At 39.5% G+C, this 19,858-nt stretch overlaps 1 protein-coding gene across 3 annotated transcripts in view; it reads left to right on the plus strand.

Annotated features, from left to right (window-relative positions):
• LOC120427078 (uncharacterized) overlaps positions 1-19,858 on the plus strand; it is a 108,245-nt gene that overhangs the window by 83,989 nt on the left and 4,398 nt on the right. For all 3 annotated transcript variants that reach the window (XM_052706648.1, XM_052706647.1, XM_052706649.1), the window contains one exon: positions 8,143-9,105. In XM_052706648.1, the coding sequence (XP_052562608.1) occupies positions 8,143-9,105 (963 nt within the window). The remainder of the gene's footprint in view (positions 1-8,142; positions 9,106-19,858) is intronic.

The raw sequence follows: 19,858 nt of genomic DNA on the forward strand, positions 1-19,858 counted from the left end.
TCTTTTGCGATTAATCCATCCCTGGTTGCTAGCGTTGAAACTATTTTTTGAGAATAATCTGTCTTTGAATTTTTTTACCAACATCAAAAGTCTTTAAAAATCACTCTGGAAATTTAACTTAAACAACTTAAAAATCGTTTTCCTGTTTTTAAAATTTCATCGTACCTACATTAAATTACTTTTGTAAAAAATCCTAGAATAAAAATTCGAACTATTTTTGAGTGCGAAAATGTTTAGAATTAGTGCCTGAAATCGGTTTAAAAAATATCCCATCTTGATTCTTTTCTTTCATTGGAAGTTATATGATAATAAAACTCTTATAACATTTCTGTTGAGATAAAAAATAACCTTTCGTACCTGATAATGCCCAAAATTTGTAATGTCAAAAATTTAAATTTCCCGAACCAGTAAAAACACTGATTTTGTCCTGAAAATGATGTTCTGGCAACATAGTTTTAAAATTCTGCAAACACTTTCAAGATGCATAAGTAATTTTTTAAGAAACTTCCACTTCCACAAACAATGTTTTTTTTTTATCCTATAAAAACATTGTGACACTATGAAATTACAAATACAAATTATATGGATCGTCACACAACATCTAGAAACCCCCTTCTCCCTAAATGGTACGTAATTTGTCAATGGCGCTGAAGATAAAAAAAAACTATAAGTTGTCTAGATTTATTTCGTTTCTTATGGAATCGTCATAACTCAAGCAACTCATTGGTGTGCTCACACTCAACTCTCCAAAAAGCGCGCCTGATTAATATAAATTAACAGTTAGCATCATTTCTAGAGCATCGCGAATGGCTGAATTATTCATATCGCGCGGTTATTCATACCCCCTTAAAAAGATATTTCCCGCCGAAAAAAATCTACGAAACAACCTTTCAGTAGAAGCTTAAGCAACCGGTAGAAGTTGCAAGCTCACCACACCAGATCCAATAAATTCATAGAGTACGCGTCCAAAAACTGACCCACATAGCAGGTCAGCTGAGCCGAACCGTATCAGCGTCGACTGACAAGAAGCAACTCACGTGAAACTCGAGCAGCTCCAACGCACAAGAAAACAGTAGCCCAATACAACAAAACCTAGAGCGAAGATGCGAATAATGAAGATCCACAACCCAAAAGTACCGTATTTGGCCGCATCGCGTCGCTGCACAGCAGGCCGTCCACTACTAAGCAGGCCGCGCCGCTGCTGTTTGTATTAAATGCCCCGTTTGACGTCTACGAGTGGCGAAGAAATGTACCGTACCGTGCACACCTCTACGGCGGTCGCGAGTTGGTTACGCACCTGACTTTGGAAAACTCTCTCGCGGCGAAAAGAAGTTGGGAAGAAGCGGTACTTGAGGGTGAACACGCATGATTCTGGCTTGTTAGCCGCTGCACGCGTCGTTGAGCGCTGGGCACGAGAGTTGGCTTTACACATGATCGAAATCCGAGGAGTTGTAACTGTTGCACGGTGTTCAACGGTGAGTGCGTGTGGGATTCCTCAGGCTTGTACGAGCAGCTGTTTACATTCCCGTGACTTGTTGGAGCAAGTTGGGAATGCAAGTAGCTGTTTTTCAAGCCTTGAATCTTAAGATTAATGACAGATTGACAAATTGACAGTAGTACTTACCAGATTAAACTATCTCCAACTATTTGATTCTACTTACGTGATAAACGCTCCTTTCAATGCAAATTTCCGCAAAACATTCTACCATAAAATTTAATAACAATGACACGTTCAAAACAATGCCAATATCCAACCCGCCGACGCGCGTCCCAGCTTACTAAGAACGAAACCCAAAAAAAAAAACAAAGCAAACGTCAGACAATAGCGGTCACCGCGTCACCTCTTTCTCGCGCACCAATTTCTTCATTCTTCCATCGTCGTCGTCGTCGCAGCCTTCTTGCATCCCATCAAGACAGAATCCATCAAAAACCTGGAGAAGCGACGAAGACGACGACGGAATCAGGTCTGGCCGCCGAGAACCGTTACTTTTACGTTTAACCCAGTTTCTGCGCTCTGTTTTGTTCTGCTCATTCTTCCGGCGGCGCAGCCGAAGATTGCCGATCGCGCACGCGGAACTTCGGAAAGCTTTCTCGGTGAGAACTTTGAGCGAGAGAACCCGGGCGGTTCTCGGGAGAGTGAGTGCCTTCGGCACATGTTCTGACGCGATCGCGCGCGAACGGTTCTTGTCGATTGCTTTGATCGGGGCTGGGGGTGTGTGTTCTGACGTGACTCGCAGCTGATCAAGGCTCGCTTCGCCGGCGATGACGTACAGCGCGCTGAGGAAGCACTTCCTGATGGTCGTCCGGAAGGGAGAAATTAGAGATGATGCCTTCATTTCCATTTTTCGGGGATGGTCTTCAAAGTGCTACCCCGAGAGGGGAACGATGATTGATTGACCTGTCGTACCGGACAAGCCCAAACCGGCAATCTCCGCGGAGGCTCGTCAGCGTAATAAGTACCCGCAGCACTCACTCGCCTTTTTGGCCGTGATCAATTACGGGAAGAGAGTGCATCGCTCGACTAAAAGCGCCGCAACGTTCAGCGGAAAGCTGAACATCTAGCCCAAGCCGTTACAGCTTCGCTTCCGCGATGTTCTGGACCGATCAAAACACAGTTCGCTCGGTAAGGTTGGCTGCCCTCAGCAAGATCCGTTAGACTTCCCTGAACACGCAAGATCTTGATCGTCGTCGTCGTCGTAGTAGGCCCCGAGAAGGCTCGTTCATTAGAGAAGTAGGCAGGGTCTTAGAATCGGCCCGGGATCTTCGCGCAGCTTGCTGCGCCTTTCTTTCTGTTTTCGACTCGTCTTCGTCGGTGTTCTTCTGCGGAGACTTGTCCGACATGCTGCGAGTGTGGATGGGAAGATGGCTGGAAATTGGGTCAGTGGTTCTTACTGTTTCTCGGATCGTTTCTTCTGGCCTTTTATTCCCGCTCTCTGTTTTTTTCTTTCCTCTTTCTTTCCTGCTTTGCCTAGTTTTATGGGTCTTTGCTGACTGTTCTTTGAATAGAGCTTTCGCTGGGATCTAGGCTGCTTGGAGTGTGTTCGTTGTAAACAGTACAAAATGTTGGACTTTTAATGGAACCTGTGTGGTGTCCTCGTTAGCGCGATGGAGAATCTTCGGAAATGGCGCGTCTTCTTCTTCACCTTAAGCGATTCACAAGTTGATCGAGCGAGATCAGCGAAAGCTTAGCGCAGCTGAAAATCAGAACGCACCGTTAAGTACTTCCATCGTCGAAAACCCACCGGAGCGCACCAAAAATGTAGATTTAATCTCCGCGCTCTAAAACCCCCGAAAAACGCGCTCAAGTCACGGTACTTAGGGGTCAAGCCGGATAGCAACATCTGGTTCGGAAGTCTGCGCAAACCTCCGCACCGAAAAAAAGAGAAACCGTACACGTTAACACGATTCGACCCGTGAATTTAAGTTCAGCAATCTCTTCACAGCGGCACTAATTGTGAGGTTAGGAAAGTTACGACGCGCGGCAATTACAAGTTCTTGCAATTTTGCGAGCGTACCCTCAGATATGCCACTTTCTCTAATCGATCACGGCGCTTACACAAGAGGGCGCTAATCATTGCTGCACATCTGCCTACAGTTAGTGCAGACGTACTAAGTGGACGTGCCAAACGAGGAGAAAGTGTTGACGAATTAACTGGTAGATCAACGGACCGTGGAGTACGCAAAAATAGCTGTGGCAAAACGACCTTGAGATCGCGAGCGATCTCGTCGGTTGAGCTGTCAAACAATCGCAGTAGCCTGCGCGACATTGCTACTCCGACAATCCGTTTGACAGCTGTCATTGATTTGTTGTAAAGTGTCACACCCCTCGTACCACTTAACGTCCCGCTTAACCTCAAATTAATCTGCTTCAAACGACCTTCCCCGTATTCCCACACAATAGCCCTAGCCTCGCACTCCCTGAGAACCTCCGATCAAAAGACACTTCACCAAACCTCTTTAACCAGCTACCAGTGACGAACCCCTCGGGGCGCTTTACAAGTGACCCACTTCGGCGACACAGATTCGTCGTAAAGAAGAATCCGTTACTTTTTCACCAAGAACCAGACGTGGCCTACTTCTGCCCTTCCAGCACTGCAGTTGCGCTGCTAGAGTCTGCCTCACGGTGAAAACAAAGATGGCGGACGAACCAGCTTCCCGCACACGGGAGTTGCCGGAGCTGCATTCCGCAGCAGCGAAACGAGATAAATTATGTGCCGTTTTTCCTTCTCATCCGTTCTTTGAGGAGAAAAAAAGGGCTGCTGCACTTGCGTTCAAATTACGCGTAGCTGTCAAAACGGCGCGACATGTAAACAAAAACAAAGCGGCGATCGCCACGACGGGTAAGTTAATGCGCGGGCAAAATTTTTAATTTCGCTTGATTGGGGTTTTTTTTTTCATTTCGATCGGGAATCGGCGTTCTTCTTTGGGCTTTATATTTCTCCCCGTGAAGAAAAGAGGGAAATTGGGTAAATTGAATGCTGGATGCTGGAGCTTCTTTGGGAGGAGGTTGAGAAGAGGAGGCACCCGAAATTTATTATTTTGACTGCTGCAAAAGTGGGTCAGCTTGGCTGCGCCGGCCAACGGTACTCCGGACTTCTTTTTTCATCCGGGGTCTCCCGGCAGCTGGTGGTCTAGTCGGCACATGAGAAAAGCCCCAACTAAGGAAATTATGGAGGTTTTTTTTTAAGGGTAAAGGAAAATGGGAAAATTTGGTATCAATGTTTTGAAATAAATACTGAGTTTATACTCGATGACATTTTAACAATTGACAGCTTAGTTTTGACATTTGAGTTATCTGTCATTCAAATAGAGAGACCGAATTGTTCCTAAAAAGGCTTGGCCGAGAGCCCAGTGATAAAGAATATAATTTAACTAAAAAATGACGAACTGCAATCAAAGCTCGAGCTGTCACTGTCCCTGCGAAATATGTTAACTGTCATCGAGCAGTAGGCCTTAGAAGACCAGCTACAAGTCGCATGACAAATAACTTTTGCGAGAAAGAGAAAGCAAATCTGATGCAAACAAACCAACTTCTGTGGCACTCAGAGATGAGAATTTGTTAGAACATTTTCGAGCTTGATTTACTATTTTTTTAAATATGTTCATCGGAATGTGTTTACGACTACAGAGCGGATTCATTAATTCGAATTTCGTTACTTCGAATATTGCTAATGCGACCGTATTAGAATTAAATAGCACTCAAACGTCAAACCAGTTGTCAAACTGATGTAGACATTTCAACCTCATTGTTCAACTATTTCTGAGCACGTGGTTTCAAGCTTTTGACAGCTGTCATTCGTCCCAATTAGCGCATTCAGATCAGCCCGGGAGCATGTTGACAGCTCCTATACAAACTGAGCCTACCCCTTTTTGTGGGCCCAGTGGGCCTAAGATGGCGGCCTTTGATTTCATCTAGCCAAACATTTGAAAATGGCGAATAGTTTAAATTAATATAGTTTTTGCCTTGTTTCGGTTTTAAACGACAAAATAAGCATTCTGGAATCATTTTCTTGAAAAACTTGTTTAAAGATACGTTAAAATATTAGTCTCGAACAGATGGAGGGAGCGTGCCGCGAAAGCCGTCACGAAAAAAAAGTTTCCCATGCAAATTTTGAGTTGCGTTTTTAATGGGCGGACTCCGACGAGGTCCACTAGCCATCTGTCGGTGGATACGCGCAACTCACGAAAACTGTCATGTTAGGAGACGGCTGATTCAGATTCGCTAATTCGAATGCAGTTTTATTCGAACTAGCAAATCCGCTCTGTATTGAATCTCAATAAAAGTTTAACTTGGCTAGGGGGCCAGCAAGAAATCAGTAACATTTCCTTTTTTCTATTTATTTCAACGTTTCGTCGTGCATTATCGCCTTCTTAAGGGTTGTCTGTAGTGACATGGACGTAACATAAAGCAAATACAAAAATCATCAAATTAAAACATTGCGAATCCATCAGAATTTTAATAGAAATTTTGTAGACTATAAAACTGAATCGACGTAACACATTATAATGCGGCCCTCTTAAACCTTGCGGTTTCGTCAACAGATCCACAGGCGTGTATCGTTCTTTTTGCGACAAGACTCCGCCTCCCGGGTCTCCAAAGTGTGAAGGTATGGCACGGGGAGAGGGCACCGAATACCTATATTTACACTTAGAATTTTTTGCGTCCGCCTCGGGATTCGAACCGGCGACCTCTGGATTGTGAGTCCAGTGCGCGGTCCGATTGATCCACACAGGTAGACTATTTCAACTTTAAAATTTTAAAGAGTTAAAGTGGATGAAAATAAACATTTTTATGCATGTTTCTATTGTGAAATTGTCTCAGGAACACGAATATGATAAAATTATGACCAGAAATGGGATCTAAGGGGTCCCCCGAGCAAAAATGTACAACCAAAAAATTCACTAAAAGTAAAAGTGTCTATTTATGTGTTAAACTGCCTTACCCAAAGCGTTTTCAGTCTCAGATGGTAGTCCCAGATGTCCCCAACAAGCTCCAGGTCGAATCGAGTTGATATCTGGATGGAACACTTTTTTATTTGAGTTTGAAAATTGTGCTATTTTTTCACTAAAATGCCATTTACCCGCTTTAGATTCAACCAACTGGGATGCTTCACCCCGCATTATGTTGCATTTTTTAAGCCCTTTGAGATGCATTTTGAATTTTAAAATTTAATTGAGGTTTACCCAAGTTACAGCCTTTTTATGATTTTTGACGGTTTTGAACGCCCCTCTCCCTTTCCCACATCAAAAATGCCTCAAAATAAGGGTGCAAAAAATAATTTTCATTAAAAAACTTGTACAATTGATTGCAAACTATTTAAAAACATTGTACAACGTTTCTTTTGAAATTTTTAATCATATAAAAAACTTTCAGACTTTTTGCAAATTATGATTTTTCAAACCACAGTTCGAAAAAAAAGACATAAAACTTTTTTTTATAAATTCATTGATATTTTGCGAATGTCGTGTTGTAGCATAACTGCGAGAATTTATAAACCATTTTGAAATACTTTTTGCCTCAATTTAGCTTTTTTTGTCTACCCCCCACTTGTTTTAATAAAAAAAACATTTAAATCTTGTGGTATTTTTATAACGACTATTATGATTAAACTTTAATCATGATTCAGCTGATTAATGAACAATTTTGATCAACCAATTAAAAGCTCAATGGGTAGTGAGCAAACTAGTTTCTATTAAAACGAGTCCTTTACTTGACGAACAAGCGTAAATTTCACTCATTTATTCCTGCTTGGGTTTTTTAATGATATATGTACTGCCGTTCTACGCATAATTGTCCTATGTTCAAAAAAGTGCAACTGAGAAAAACGCGATTGAAATTTTTCGACCGATTTCTGTGTTTCTACGCATAATTGTCCCGTGGGTTCCTATTCGCCCTATGTGTCCCTAATCGCCCCAGTTAGCAGTTTATCACCCTTATTTGTGATTATCTTGCTATACAACTGGTAAACAAGACATAATGCTTAGTTAAACTAATGATTCCGTGTAAGAAAATACTTGGTGGGACAATTATGCGTAGAAGTTTAACGATGGGACAAACAGACTTGGTGTAGTTTTTAATGAGTTTGCGAACAAAGTACCAGATTTTATATGTTTTTCTTAAAGTACACATCAAACTAAACTTAAAAATGTCATAAAGTCAAAATCGTCCAAAACTGACATGGGACAATTATGCGTAGAACGGCAGTGTAGCTAGTAGAAGTATGTTTTTTTCAAACAATCCATTCTGGAGTTGATACAGTCCAGACTTGATTATCCGAAGGAATCGGAAAAATTTCACTTTAGGATAATCGAATAACGAAAAGAAAAGTTGTTGTTGTCTTATTTTTGATTGTAGAGCTTAAGTATGACCCCTTAACTACACTAAAGTGATTTAGAATTTTTGAATCCAAGAATGCGGCCAACATGGCGGTAACGAAATAAAGAAAAACTGCATTTTATTATATATTTCATAGGCAATCAACCATTCAAATTTGATTAAAATGGGGTCGCAGAACTCGAATTTGATGTTAAAAAAAAGAAAAAGATAAACATTTTTTGTCCCATACAAACCTTCGGATAATCGAGTATGGACTGTAGTTCTAAATTGTACTAAACATCCTTTTTTATTCTTTCTCCTTCCAGGCCATCAAAATGTCCGAGGAGCCAAAGCGGCGCGAGTGGCCGTTCTTCAACCTGATGGACGTGTACTTTAGCGACCAGGTGAACGACCCGACGCTGCGCCTCTTCTCGTCCACCAAGCGGTTCGACTCGGACACGCTGGACGACGCCCAGTTTGACGACGAGATCATGAACTCGACGGCTGCGGCGGCCATCGCTGCGGCCGCGGCTGCTTCGGCCGCCGCCGCGAACGCCCACAGTCAACACAAGATCAAGTCGGAGCTGATCCACGGCCACAGCGGCGGCAGCATGCTGGACATCTCGGACATTATCGAGGATCACCTGGGCAGTGGGGACTCCAAGCTGGACCAGTTCAAGCGGGAGATTGTGTTGAGCCAGTTTAGCAACGTGTCGGAGCGAAGTAACAGCAGCAGTCGGAAGAAGGCGGAGAGTAACAACAACAACCACATTAACCGGGATCAGAACGCGAACATCAACGGAGGCATCAATGGGAACAGCTTCCGGGAGAAGGAAAAGCAGCTGATCGAGAGCTTGAGTCAGAGTCCGGGGGCGGTGCACATAACCAGCGCCAGCAGTATCAACGGCAGCACGGATAGTCCGAACAGCCTGCAGAGCAGTCCCGCCAGCCACGTCAGCAGTACAAACGGTGGCGTCCAAAAGCTAACGAACGGACCCTCGACGAACGCGAGCTTCAACGCGTTGCTGGCGGCGGCCAACAGTACCCACAGCGGAAGTACGCTGCACAGCAACAGCAGCGCGATCAGCAGTACCGATCGGGACACGGACTACGATGACTACCCGAACGATCGGGACAGCGGGATGTACGACGGGACGGGAAGCGGAGGTGGTGGTGGGGGAGGTGGGAATGGTGGCGGTGGAGGTAGCACAGCCGGTGCGAACGCGAACCTGAAGAACCTCAACCAGAAGCTGCTGCACCAGATGAACGAGCACCACAACATCGATCAGGTAGGTTTCACGGGTCGTTGGGTTTTTTTGTGCTTGAGCAAGAGTTGCTAGCCGTTGCTTTTTTTATTTTTTTTGGGGGTAAATGTCCTGACCTTTCGTAGAATCAATTTTGGACGGAGATCATCTTCGAGACGGAGAGACGCAATTTTGAAGAGGGGACTAGAAATCAAGCGGTTGATGGTGAAAAATACGTGCTGCGAATTGATTTGTTGTGGACAGTGTTTTATGATTTGGAATTTAATTTTTCGTTAGGTCATCTTACAAATTCAGAATCATTTAGAGTACGGCACTGTCTACACTACACCAAGCAAACTCCTCAATTCTACTCAGGTTAGTTCCGCAATACAATGTTGTCGTGAAGGTAATTAGCGTTTCCACGCAGGTTCGTCCGGTACTCCTCCTTCCACTTATCGCAACAAAAGCGAAAGTGACAACGAGGTGTCCGCCGCACATGTCCAGCGTCCGATAAAGCAGCATTACCTAAGCACATCGTGGCCCGGTTCATCCGTTGCAACAACCATTTAGAGCACGACCGACTGCGCGCGCGGAAAGGTGTGAAGAATTTCCTGTCAACGCCAACCAAATCTTGCAAGCTACTCTTTTCGTTTGGGTCCAAGTTGGCAGATTCTTTTACGCAACCAACCTCCCCGAAAATGTCGGCGACCTCCGAAGTTCGTTCACGCTAGTTACGCGCCACTACCACCCTGGCGCGTTTAGAGTAGTAGGCTGCGCGACTACCGACGCTACCTTCTGGCCCGTCAACAGCAGCTGTTTGCCGATGATTATGTGTTGTTATGGCAATATCAAAACAACATCTCAACAGCTGAGGAAGACAGAAAAAATGGCCGCCGTCGAGCCCCACAGCACGGTCAGCACACACAGTCATTTCGTAATCGCGGATCTCCAAAAAAACAAAAACAACAAACCAAGCGCTGCATTTTTTGGCTATATGCGCAGCAAGTCTTGGTAGCGTTAGTCGACCAAGTCGACAAGTCGCCAAGTCGACAAGTCGCCAAGTCGAGTTCATCAACCGCAAGGAATCGAAACTGGAAACTAAACAAAAGCTGGGAGGGGGGCTCGGGCTACGCCCCGCACACCTGTGCGCGATGCGTCGCGCAGCGCGGCTTGGGGAAATGGAAAATAGCAATTAGATTTGAGGTTAGGTTGTTTTCTTCTTCTTCTTCGTTGCGCGCGTGTTGTGGTCCTCCGTCAGTTCTGCATTGTTGTGATTTGAGCGGAGGAAAGATGGCGTGCAGAAATGAGCTTTTTTTGCGAGCAATGGCTGGTTTTTGTTGTTGTTGTTTCGTGTTGAGATTCAAATCTTTACATCGATTAGTACAAGGTTTCGTTTTGACGGTAATAGCTTTCAAATGTGCCAAATTTGGGGTTGCGTTGAGCAATCTGGTTTTGTCTCGGTTTGGTTGACGGTTGCATAATTTGTCTGTTCTATTTTTGGTGTCATTCTACCAGAGAAGTTTGCATCAAAGCGTCACATCTGTTTGTCTGTGGTTTCAGTGGCGGAATCTGATAGCTGTCAAAACCAGTTAGGATCCACCATCAGGTTGCTCATCCGAATACAACATAAGGGTACCTTTTCTGGGAAGTTTCTTTTTCAGACCGAGACTCAAAAGTCTGACTTCAAATAATTCTCACTCAAACCAACCCTATAGTCGTGAACTGGGTTTCCAAAACCCACCAAAAATGCAAACCTAAAGAGTCGTTTCTATTTTCTACCCCTCCGAAACGTTAAGTGGTGGGTCGACGACATGCCAAGTTTCAGGTTCCCAAAAACTTGTTACGCGCGATCATTGTTGATTTCTTGCGAGCAAGGGGTCCAAGCAGGCAACATAGCCTGCTCACATGGCACACCTAGATGGAATCTAGTCAGTCGCACACAAATACTTCTAATTATGTAAAGGTACACAAAAAGTGAAAGTTGCCGAAAATCGTCACACGTTCCAAGCCCGTCGTGTCAACCCCCCCGATTTGAGAAGTGGGATTGACGAAGGGGCATTGTTTGAGGTTAGAAAGTTGTCCAGAAGTCGGGGGGTTTGTCGTAGTTCTGCGCATTTAAATTGTTAAAGTTTTAACGTAGGACGACGTCCAACCACAAATAGCAAGCTGAAGAAGCTTGGACGATCGCCTGGCGATCTTCATTGTGTGTACCAATGACCCAATCAGTATGTTTACATTCATCCATCAAGCTTGATAACATCGGCACGTACTCGCGCGCAGCCCGTTAAGCCAAGACACAAACACAACCAAGACCACCACCACGAACCGCAGCGCAGCGCGGACTTTCACTTTTCGCAACTCTGCGTCTATGCCGGATGTTCTATACACAACTCTGAAAAGACGATCCCTCCCCACAAACCCAAGTTGCTTGCTCGCTTGGGGTTTCTGCCCCGCGGGGCTGTGGAATCTTTTCTTCACTTTGTTTCTATACTAAATGGATGGTCCCCGCAACCCCTTACCTCTTCTGCAAAACCCTTTATAGATATTCACTTGCTTCTTGGTTTTGGTCGATCGCCGCAAGCACAAGCTCTTCACAACTTTCACTTTGTCACATGCCTTTGGTTTTACCCTAGCCTAACCTGGCGTCAAGTGTCGCTGGCGGATCCAAGTTGGCGGTGGGGACAGTTTCTTCTTTTGGGTAAACGCACGCACACACGCGACGTCTATACTAAAACAAATAGAATTCAGAGTCTACTACGCAGTTCAGGGAGGGTTGAATGGGCGCCATTTTGAAAGTGGAAAGTTTCCAATTTGTTTGGGATGATTTAAGTGACGAAGAAAGAAGTGGTTTTTTGAATTTTCTTTTCTGAAGAAATTTTGACAATTTCTTCTAAACTCTACAGTGGACATAGGATATTTATTATTTATTGTTTAGAGGTTTGAATTCAGCAAAATTTTAAGATAAAATCTGTGCTATTGGGAAACTAACCATGAAATTTTGTGGTTTCTATCAATTATTTTTAAGATACACCCAAAGTTAGAGAACGAGGGGATAGTCCTCACGAAAAAAAACGTGAGGAAAGTGCAATTTTGTGAGAGTATACCCGAGCATGGGTAAATAACAAGGGAAATGCGTAATAATACCTTTCTCTGGTATCAATACCAAATTTTGGTATTCCTGGACCCTTTAAAATTTGTCTTGAGGATTATGCAAGAGCAAAATGTGGTATCATACCAATTTAAGGTATTGTTTTGATATTGAAAAATTGCAGAATTTGTCAATGGTCGAACACCATATATTGGTATTCTTTTGGTATTACAGTGTTTCATCAAATTCCTCTGAAACTATGGGAAAATTTTGACCAATTTTGACAAAATAATTAATTTTGCACTAAAATGATGTCTCAAAGCGAATGCTTTCATTGAAAACCGGAAATTTCAAACTTGATTTTAAACATTTTTGATATACCCCCTACAGAAATGACTTGAAATTGTGGAAAATTTTCTAAGTCAGGATGGCACATTTTGGTATTGAAAGGTTTGATCAATTTTCTCTGAAACTTTGGGATTTTTATTTTCCAATTTGGACAAGATAATAAATTTTGCGCTAAAATGACTTGAAAAATAACCAAATACTTTGAAAAACGAGTCAATCGAAAGATTATTGAATTTTGGTGAATTTCAATCCAGTTTTATTTTAATAACACTTATTTTTCAATCTTGTTATTTTTCAGAATCTTCAAGAACTTCATGCACAGGCCGTTCATCAATGACAAATGCATTCGGTGTGGTGAAGAATATCACTAAGAACAACATGGAATCATCAGGTGAGTAGATTTGGCTGTTGCATATGGATCATTTCCGTTTTTTCACTAACTGCAACTGCTGCACTAAAAATGGTATGAAAATACCAAATTTTGGTATTACTTGTGCAAATATCAGCGACCAAAATGTGATCTTGGTTGCCCAGTAATAGATGGTAAAATACCATCAAATCATACCAAAATCATGTATGTGCAAGACCACAGGAATACCAAAATCTGATTTTCAAGGGCGCGGGAATACCTAAAAATAAAACCGTGGTAATACCATGTTCAGGTATTCGAGCAATGTTCAAAAATCCAGAAGACCTCAACTTGGTATTGAAATGGTTTTATGTTGTGGTATTATTTTACCTTTGGAATATCATGGTTTGGTATTGTTGTGCCCTTCCACATACTAGACTTTGGTATGATTTCATGGTATTTTACCATCTATTACTGGGCAACCAATGGCACATTTTGGTCGCTGTTATTTGCCCAAGTAATACCAAAATTTGGTATTCCCGTGTTATTTACCCCTGCTCGGGTAGTCCTCTCGCGTGCTAATTCGTTCATTGGAACAGTTCATCCTATTGAGGGGCATATATGGACAAATGACCGCCACTTAGTCACCGAACCATGGTGGCCCATACGGCAAAGGCACGGTTCAATATGCCGAAAGTCTTGGGTTCGAGTCTCGGTACTCGTACTTTTTTTTTGATAGATGAACTTTTTTTGAAGATGAACCCATGAGTAAAGTACTCTCGGTAATTTCGGGATTTATTACTCTCCGTCCGCACACAGTACCATTTTACTACCGAATCGTGCTCTTTATCCTCTCGTATGCCGATGCCCAGTTCTGGGTGTAGAGTTTTCAGACCCGATTTTTACTAAAAGTTTCTTCGAATGCAAGTTTAAAATCTAGGGTTACATTCCACCTCTACCAAGGATGGCATTAAAAAATGTTGACAAATTGTATTTTTTTTTGGTCAAAGATATCATTTTAATATCTTGGTAACCCTCTTCAAGCTTCAGCAAGATTGTAGCAAATTTCAACTTACACCCAAAGATGCCACCCAAACAACAGGGCCAAACAGTTTTGCTAGCCACCAAGGTCGCTCAAGGGTGTTCTCCAATCAGTGATGGGTATAGGGCAAGGGGCAGAAAGGGGGTGCCATGCGCGCCAGCCCAGCGCACCACCGCCGGAGAGTTCAACGCTCGGCCTGCTGCGATGAAAACAAAACTTTCACTCAATCGCTCGTTGCAACAACAAATGGTTCGCCGACTGGAATGAAAACGCCGATGGTGGTGGTGGTGGATCGCACGCGAAACTTTCACATGTGCTGAACATCTATACGTCGGTCGGATGGACGGGGGGTTCTTCGCTACAGTGGGGCAGGTGACATTTCTTACTTCCTTCCGAAGGAGAGAGGGATCGGAGATGTTTTCGAGGTCATTGGACCTGATAAAATGTTACTATGACAACGAAGGCCATGTTTTGTTTTTATAGGTTAATGTTTTGAAATAATCTACAAAGCAATTTTTGAAAAAATACGTTATAACTGAGGATTAGAAAATTAGTTAAAACTGTCTTAAAGCTTATCCGCCTTTTCTCGTGATAGTTCAGATTTGACATTTGATATCCTTTTATTTAAAGCATTTTCAAGTACGCTTAGTGAACAGCATAATGAGGCAAGAATAGATCTATTTTGTCCCGAAAGTATTCGCAAGGGGATTCAGGTAATCTGCTCACCAAAGTAATTAAGAAGGTAAGTTTTGTTTACTTTTTGAATATATTTATCAAATGTTAAACATTCTCATAACTTCAAAAGCCAGGTAATATGTTGTTTTTAAAACGAAAATAATTGTTTTTTTTTTCATGCGACGAATTATTTATAATTGAGAAAAAAAAATGCTTGACTTTTGAACTTCTGATAATGTTTTTCATAAAGTCAATCATATTCAAATTTCAAGCAAAACCCAATTTGTTAGCTGGTTTGGTTGAACTGGTTGTTGAAGAAAGTTTAATAAAGAAATACATACCGTTTTATTAACCCTCTACTGCCCACATTTTTTTCAATTTTTTTTTATTTTTCCCGTGTTCAGGAGGTCATTTTGAACAACTTTTGTTCTACGAAAAACTTTACTTCTCTTGTTTTATGTGTTTCTTGTTTCATTTTTCATATTTTAATTTGCATTTATCTTGTTTAGTTTATGTTTGTTTTTGGTAGTTTTAGGCCTATTCTACCACCTCCTATCATTACATTTTGCCTATCTAATTTTTTCATGTTTTTACAGTCACTTTTTCAATTTTTTGCTTGTTTTTCACATTTTCTGCTATAAAATGGCACCATTATCATTTAAGTTGTAAAAAAATGCGTAGAGGCATAGTCTGGGACACTAGAAAAATTACTGCATACTTCTTTTTACTTAAAATAAAGAAAATGTTAGTAAAAAACACAGCCAAAGTTGACCCCTAAAAAAATGAATTTTTTAAAAACATTGGCAAAATCACATAAAAAAAGTAAAACCTAAATTTTCTAAAATTTTAAAAGTTCTCCTTTCCAATGCTTTTTAAAGATCAAAAATCGGTTAAAAAATTGATTTTTGGCGATTTTTTTTATCGAAGCCCGTCCAAAGGCGGGGTTGGGTTGTAGAGGGTTAAGGGCGTAATCGAGAATGAAATTCCGAAATTATTGCGTTTTTGTTTTTAGTTGTCGAAGTGCACAAAAAAACTTTATCCTGCTCGTTCCTAATGTAAACATCAACTGACTTGAGAAGGATAGACTGTTCTGAACACTTTCCTTATGCCAATTAACATTGTTTTTTTATTTCATTTTTTTTAGTTAGGTTGATGCAAATTTAATGTCAAGTTTTACTGCAAAAAAAAATAGTTTTCATTGAAAATAACTTCTTAAATCGGTTGTAATCTATTTAGAACACATTGCCAATGTCAAATCGTAAGAATTTCATAAGAATTCATTTTTTTTTTTTCATTAAAAATATCAATAATTGTTGCACCGAAACCAAATTTGTAGCCAAATTCATAAATTTTCCAAAATATCTATCAAACTTGTTCTACTGAGAATGCCTATAAATCTAATCATATTTTGGAATTCTGTTCCAACGACACTTAAAACTCGTAACTTTGAAACTAATGTAAACTGTTTTTAGTATAACATTGTCCAAAGAACTTTAATTAACTTTAAGAATTTGTTGAGCACTATTTTATGAAGTACATTCAACACTTCTTTACCAAGATCAGTATGGTTCCATATTATTAAGTTTGTATTTAACTCGTATTTAATATTTTGCTTAAAAATCTAGATTCTATCAATCTTTCCTCGTTTTACGAAAATTTATGCATTTGTTTTTAAATTGGGCTAAAAATTTCAAATGTAGTTTTTTGCCTCTGGAACAAAACATTAAATAAAATATGAAACTGCCTTATCTTGAAAAAAAAAAGTTACATAATCCACTTTTAGGTGCTGAGTGCCTTCCTTTCATTTATACAGTGATTTCGTCCAATTTCAAAAAAATTTGCAAAATTGCAAAAAAATACAGAAATCGCCTTTGAAGAAAATGGCAACCCTCTACATTGCTCTTTCATCAGACCAGGCGATTTGAGGTTATGTTGAAAATTAGGCTTTTTGTAGTCGTTTAAATAGTTTTTGTATCATATTTGTTTAACAACTAAACGAAACTTTACAGTTTTCAATACCAAGCTGTACTGCCTTTCTACGTATACAGTCATGCCTCGGTTTAGCACCGCATATGGGGGATGCAAAACCGAGGCGTGCATAACCGAGGCACAGAGCTTATGAGATTTTGGCTATATGGGAGACATTGGCTTTAATCGTACGAAAAATCATGCAAACATCAAAAAATTATAGTGTTTTGGAATCTGGATGATGTAAGCTATCCATTAAAATTATTGTTTCATGAAAGTTTTCACAAAAATACGTATTTTTCCTGTATTACGAAAATGCATTTTTTTTTTCTCTAAAGAAACCAAAAATATATTGTTATTGCAATATGGGTATCAAATGATCAGGTTTTTTTTCATACATTTTGGATGTAATAACAACATTTTTAGAAAATACTCCAAATTTTCACAAAACTACGTTTTTTCGAAAAAAATACTCAAAATTTCAATTTTTACAATATGGGTATCAAACGATCGGGATTTTTTCATACATTTCGATTGTAATAACAACATTTTTTTAAAATACTCAAAATTTTCACAAAACTACGTATTTTTGTAAAACTTTTCAAAGTTTCAGTTTTTACAATATAGGTATCAAATAATCGGGATTTTTTCATTTATATCGAATGTAATTACAACATTTTTTGAAAATACTCCAAATTTTCCCAAAACTACGTATTTCCGAAAAAAAAAATAAATCAAAATTTTCGTATTTACAATGTGGGTATCAAACCATCGGGATTTTTTCATACATTTCGAAAGTTATTAAAAAAACTGAAAATTTTCACAAAACTACGTATTTTTGAAAAAATACGCAAAATTTCCGTTTTTTACAAGAGTTATCCCGATTATTTGATACCCATATTGTAAAAACTAAAATTTTGAGATTTTTTTCAAAAATACGTAGTTTTGTGAAAATTTCAGTATTTTCAAAAAATGTTGTTATAACATTTGAAATGTATTAAAAAGCTCGATCGTTTGATACCCACATTTTAAAAACGAAAATTTGAGTATTTTTTCAAAAATTCGTAGTTTTTTGAAAATTTTCAGTATTTTCAAAAAATGTTGTTATTTTATTCGAAATGTATGAAAAAATCCCGATCGTTTGATACCCACATTGTAAAAACGGAAATTTTGAGTATTTTTTCGGAAATACGTAGTTTTGTGAAAATTTGGAGTATTTTCAAAGAATATTGTTATTACATTCGAAATGTATGAAAAAATCCCGATCGTTAAATACCCACATTGTAAAAACTGAATTTTTTAGTATTTTTTTTCAAAAATATGTAGTTTAGTGAAAATTTTGAGTATTTTAAAAAAATATTGTTATTACATTCGAAATGTATGAAAAAATCCCGATCGTTTGATACCCATATTGTAAAAATTTAAATTTTGAGTATTTTTTTTCGAAAAAAACGTAGTTTAGTGAAAATTTGGAGTATTTTCTAAAAATGTTGTTATTACATCCGAAATGTATGAAAAAACCTGATCATTTGATACCCATATTGCAATAACAATATATTTTTGGATTCTTTAGAGAAAAAAAAAATGCATTTTCGAAATACAGGAAAAATACGTATTTTTGTGAAAAATTTCATGAAATAATAATTTTAATGGATAACTTAAATCTGCCCGATTCCAAAACACTATATTTTTTTGATGTTTGCATGATTTTTCATACGATTAAAGCCAATGTCTCCCATATAGCCAAAAACCCATAAGCTCTGTGCTTCAGTTAAGCACTGGGCCGTGCTTAACCGAGGCAGCTGAACGGTGCAAAACCGGGGCAGTGCAAAACCGAGGCGTGCAAAACCGAGGCATGACTGTCATTGTCCCATGGACGATTTTGACTTTATGACATTTTTAAGTTTAGTCTGATGTCACATAAAATCTGGTACTTTGTTCGGAAACTCATTGAAAACATCACCAAGTCTGTTTGTCCCATTGTTGTACTTCTACGCATAATTGTCCCACCAAGTATTTTCTTTCACGGAATCATTAGCTTTACGACGCATTATGTCTTGTTTACCTAATATATAACAAGAGGATCATAAATAAGAATGATAAACTACTAACTGGGGCGATAAGGGACACATAGGGCAAATAAGGACCCCCGGGACAATTATGCGTAGAACCACTGAAATCGGTCGAAAAATTTCAATCGCGTTTTTCTCAGTTGCACTTTTTCGAACATGGGATAATTATGCGTAGAACGGCAGGGTAGGACCCGAAACTGGACCGAGTGAAGCACATTCGGATAAAATTCGTCCAGCCAAAGCTGATAAAATGGTGGTTATAGAAGGTCAAATTAAAAAGTTCATTTTTCGAGTAATTTTATAGCCTCTCCTCAGTGAGAAAGGCAATAATCTTATCTATGAGAACCATTGTCTCTCTAATGAAACTGTATCGAAAAATTAGGAACAAAAATCCAGTAATCTACACACAAAAAAATATTTCCGAATGTTACATTATTTATGATGTAACACTTTTGCACGTCATTAAACATTTTAATTTAAATGCAATTTGATGTAAATTTGCAACAAATTATACGTATTAACATGATTTTACGTGTGATTCAACCGTTTACGTCGAATCTCAAGTTTACATCAACTGAGTTTACATGTGATTCATTTTTTCCGTGTCGAGTAAATTCACATATTTTTTTCTGTGTGTGACATTTTGCAGTATTTTTTAACCTTTTGCTGTAAGTTTGTCTCCTGTTTCCATTTTGAATTTAGGTTAAAATCACGATAATAAAATAAACAACAACAACATTTTGAATTAATTTTGTCTGTTCTATGTTGTTGTTTTACATTATTCCATACTTTTGTATTACTTCAACATCTAATTCAACCTTATCAAACTAAATTAACTTGGATATACATTAAAATAAAGATTTTCTGGACTCAAACTTAAAGGAAAGAGATATAAAAGGAAAGAAAGTTGAAAGCAAGATCATCTAGAGCAGAATATGACTTAGCGGTTAATAGCTAAAAATACAAATTATGCGATTTCGGAGTCCATTACCGTAACATGCAGAAAAATGTTTTGTAGAATAAGCCTGTACGAGGTTTGAATTAACAAAATTTTTGTGGAATATAATCATCAACAAAATTGCGTTGAAACAAACCTTGATTTTCTCAATTCCACAAAAATCTTTTGTTGTTTTGAAAAAGCTGATCTTACGTTTAGCGTTGATTCAACAAAAATCATGATTTTCAAATCAACAAAACGTTTTGTTGATTCAAATATGCCTTATTTTTCTGCGTGAATTCACATCAAGTATCTTTCT

The sequence above is a fragment of the Culex pipiens genome, chromosome 1 (genome assembly GCF_016801865.2).
Source record: "Culex pipiens pallens isolate TS chromosome 1, TS_CPP_V2, whole genome shotgun sequence".
NCBI lineage: Eukaryota > Metazoa > Arthropoda > Insecta > Diptera > Culicidae > Culex > Culex pipiens.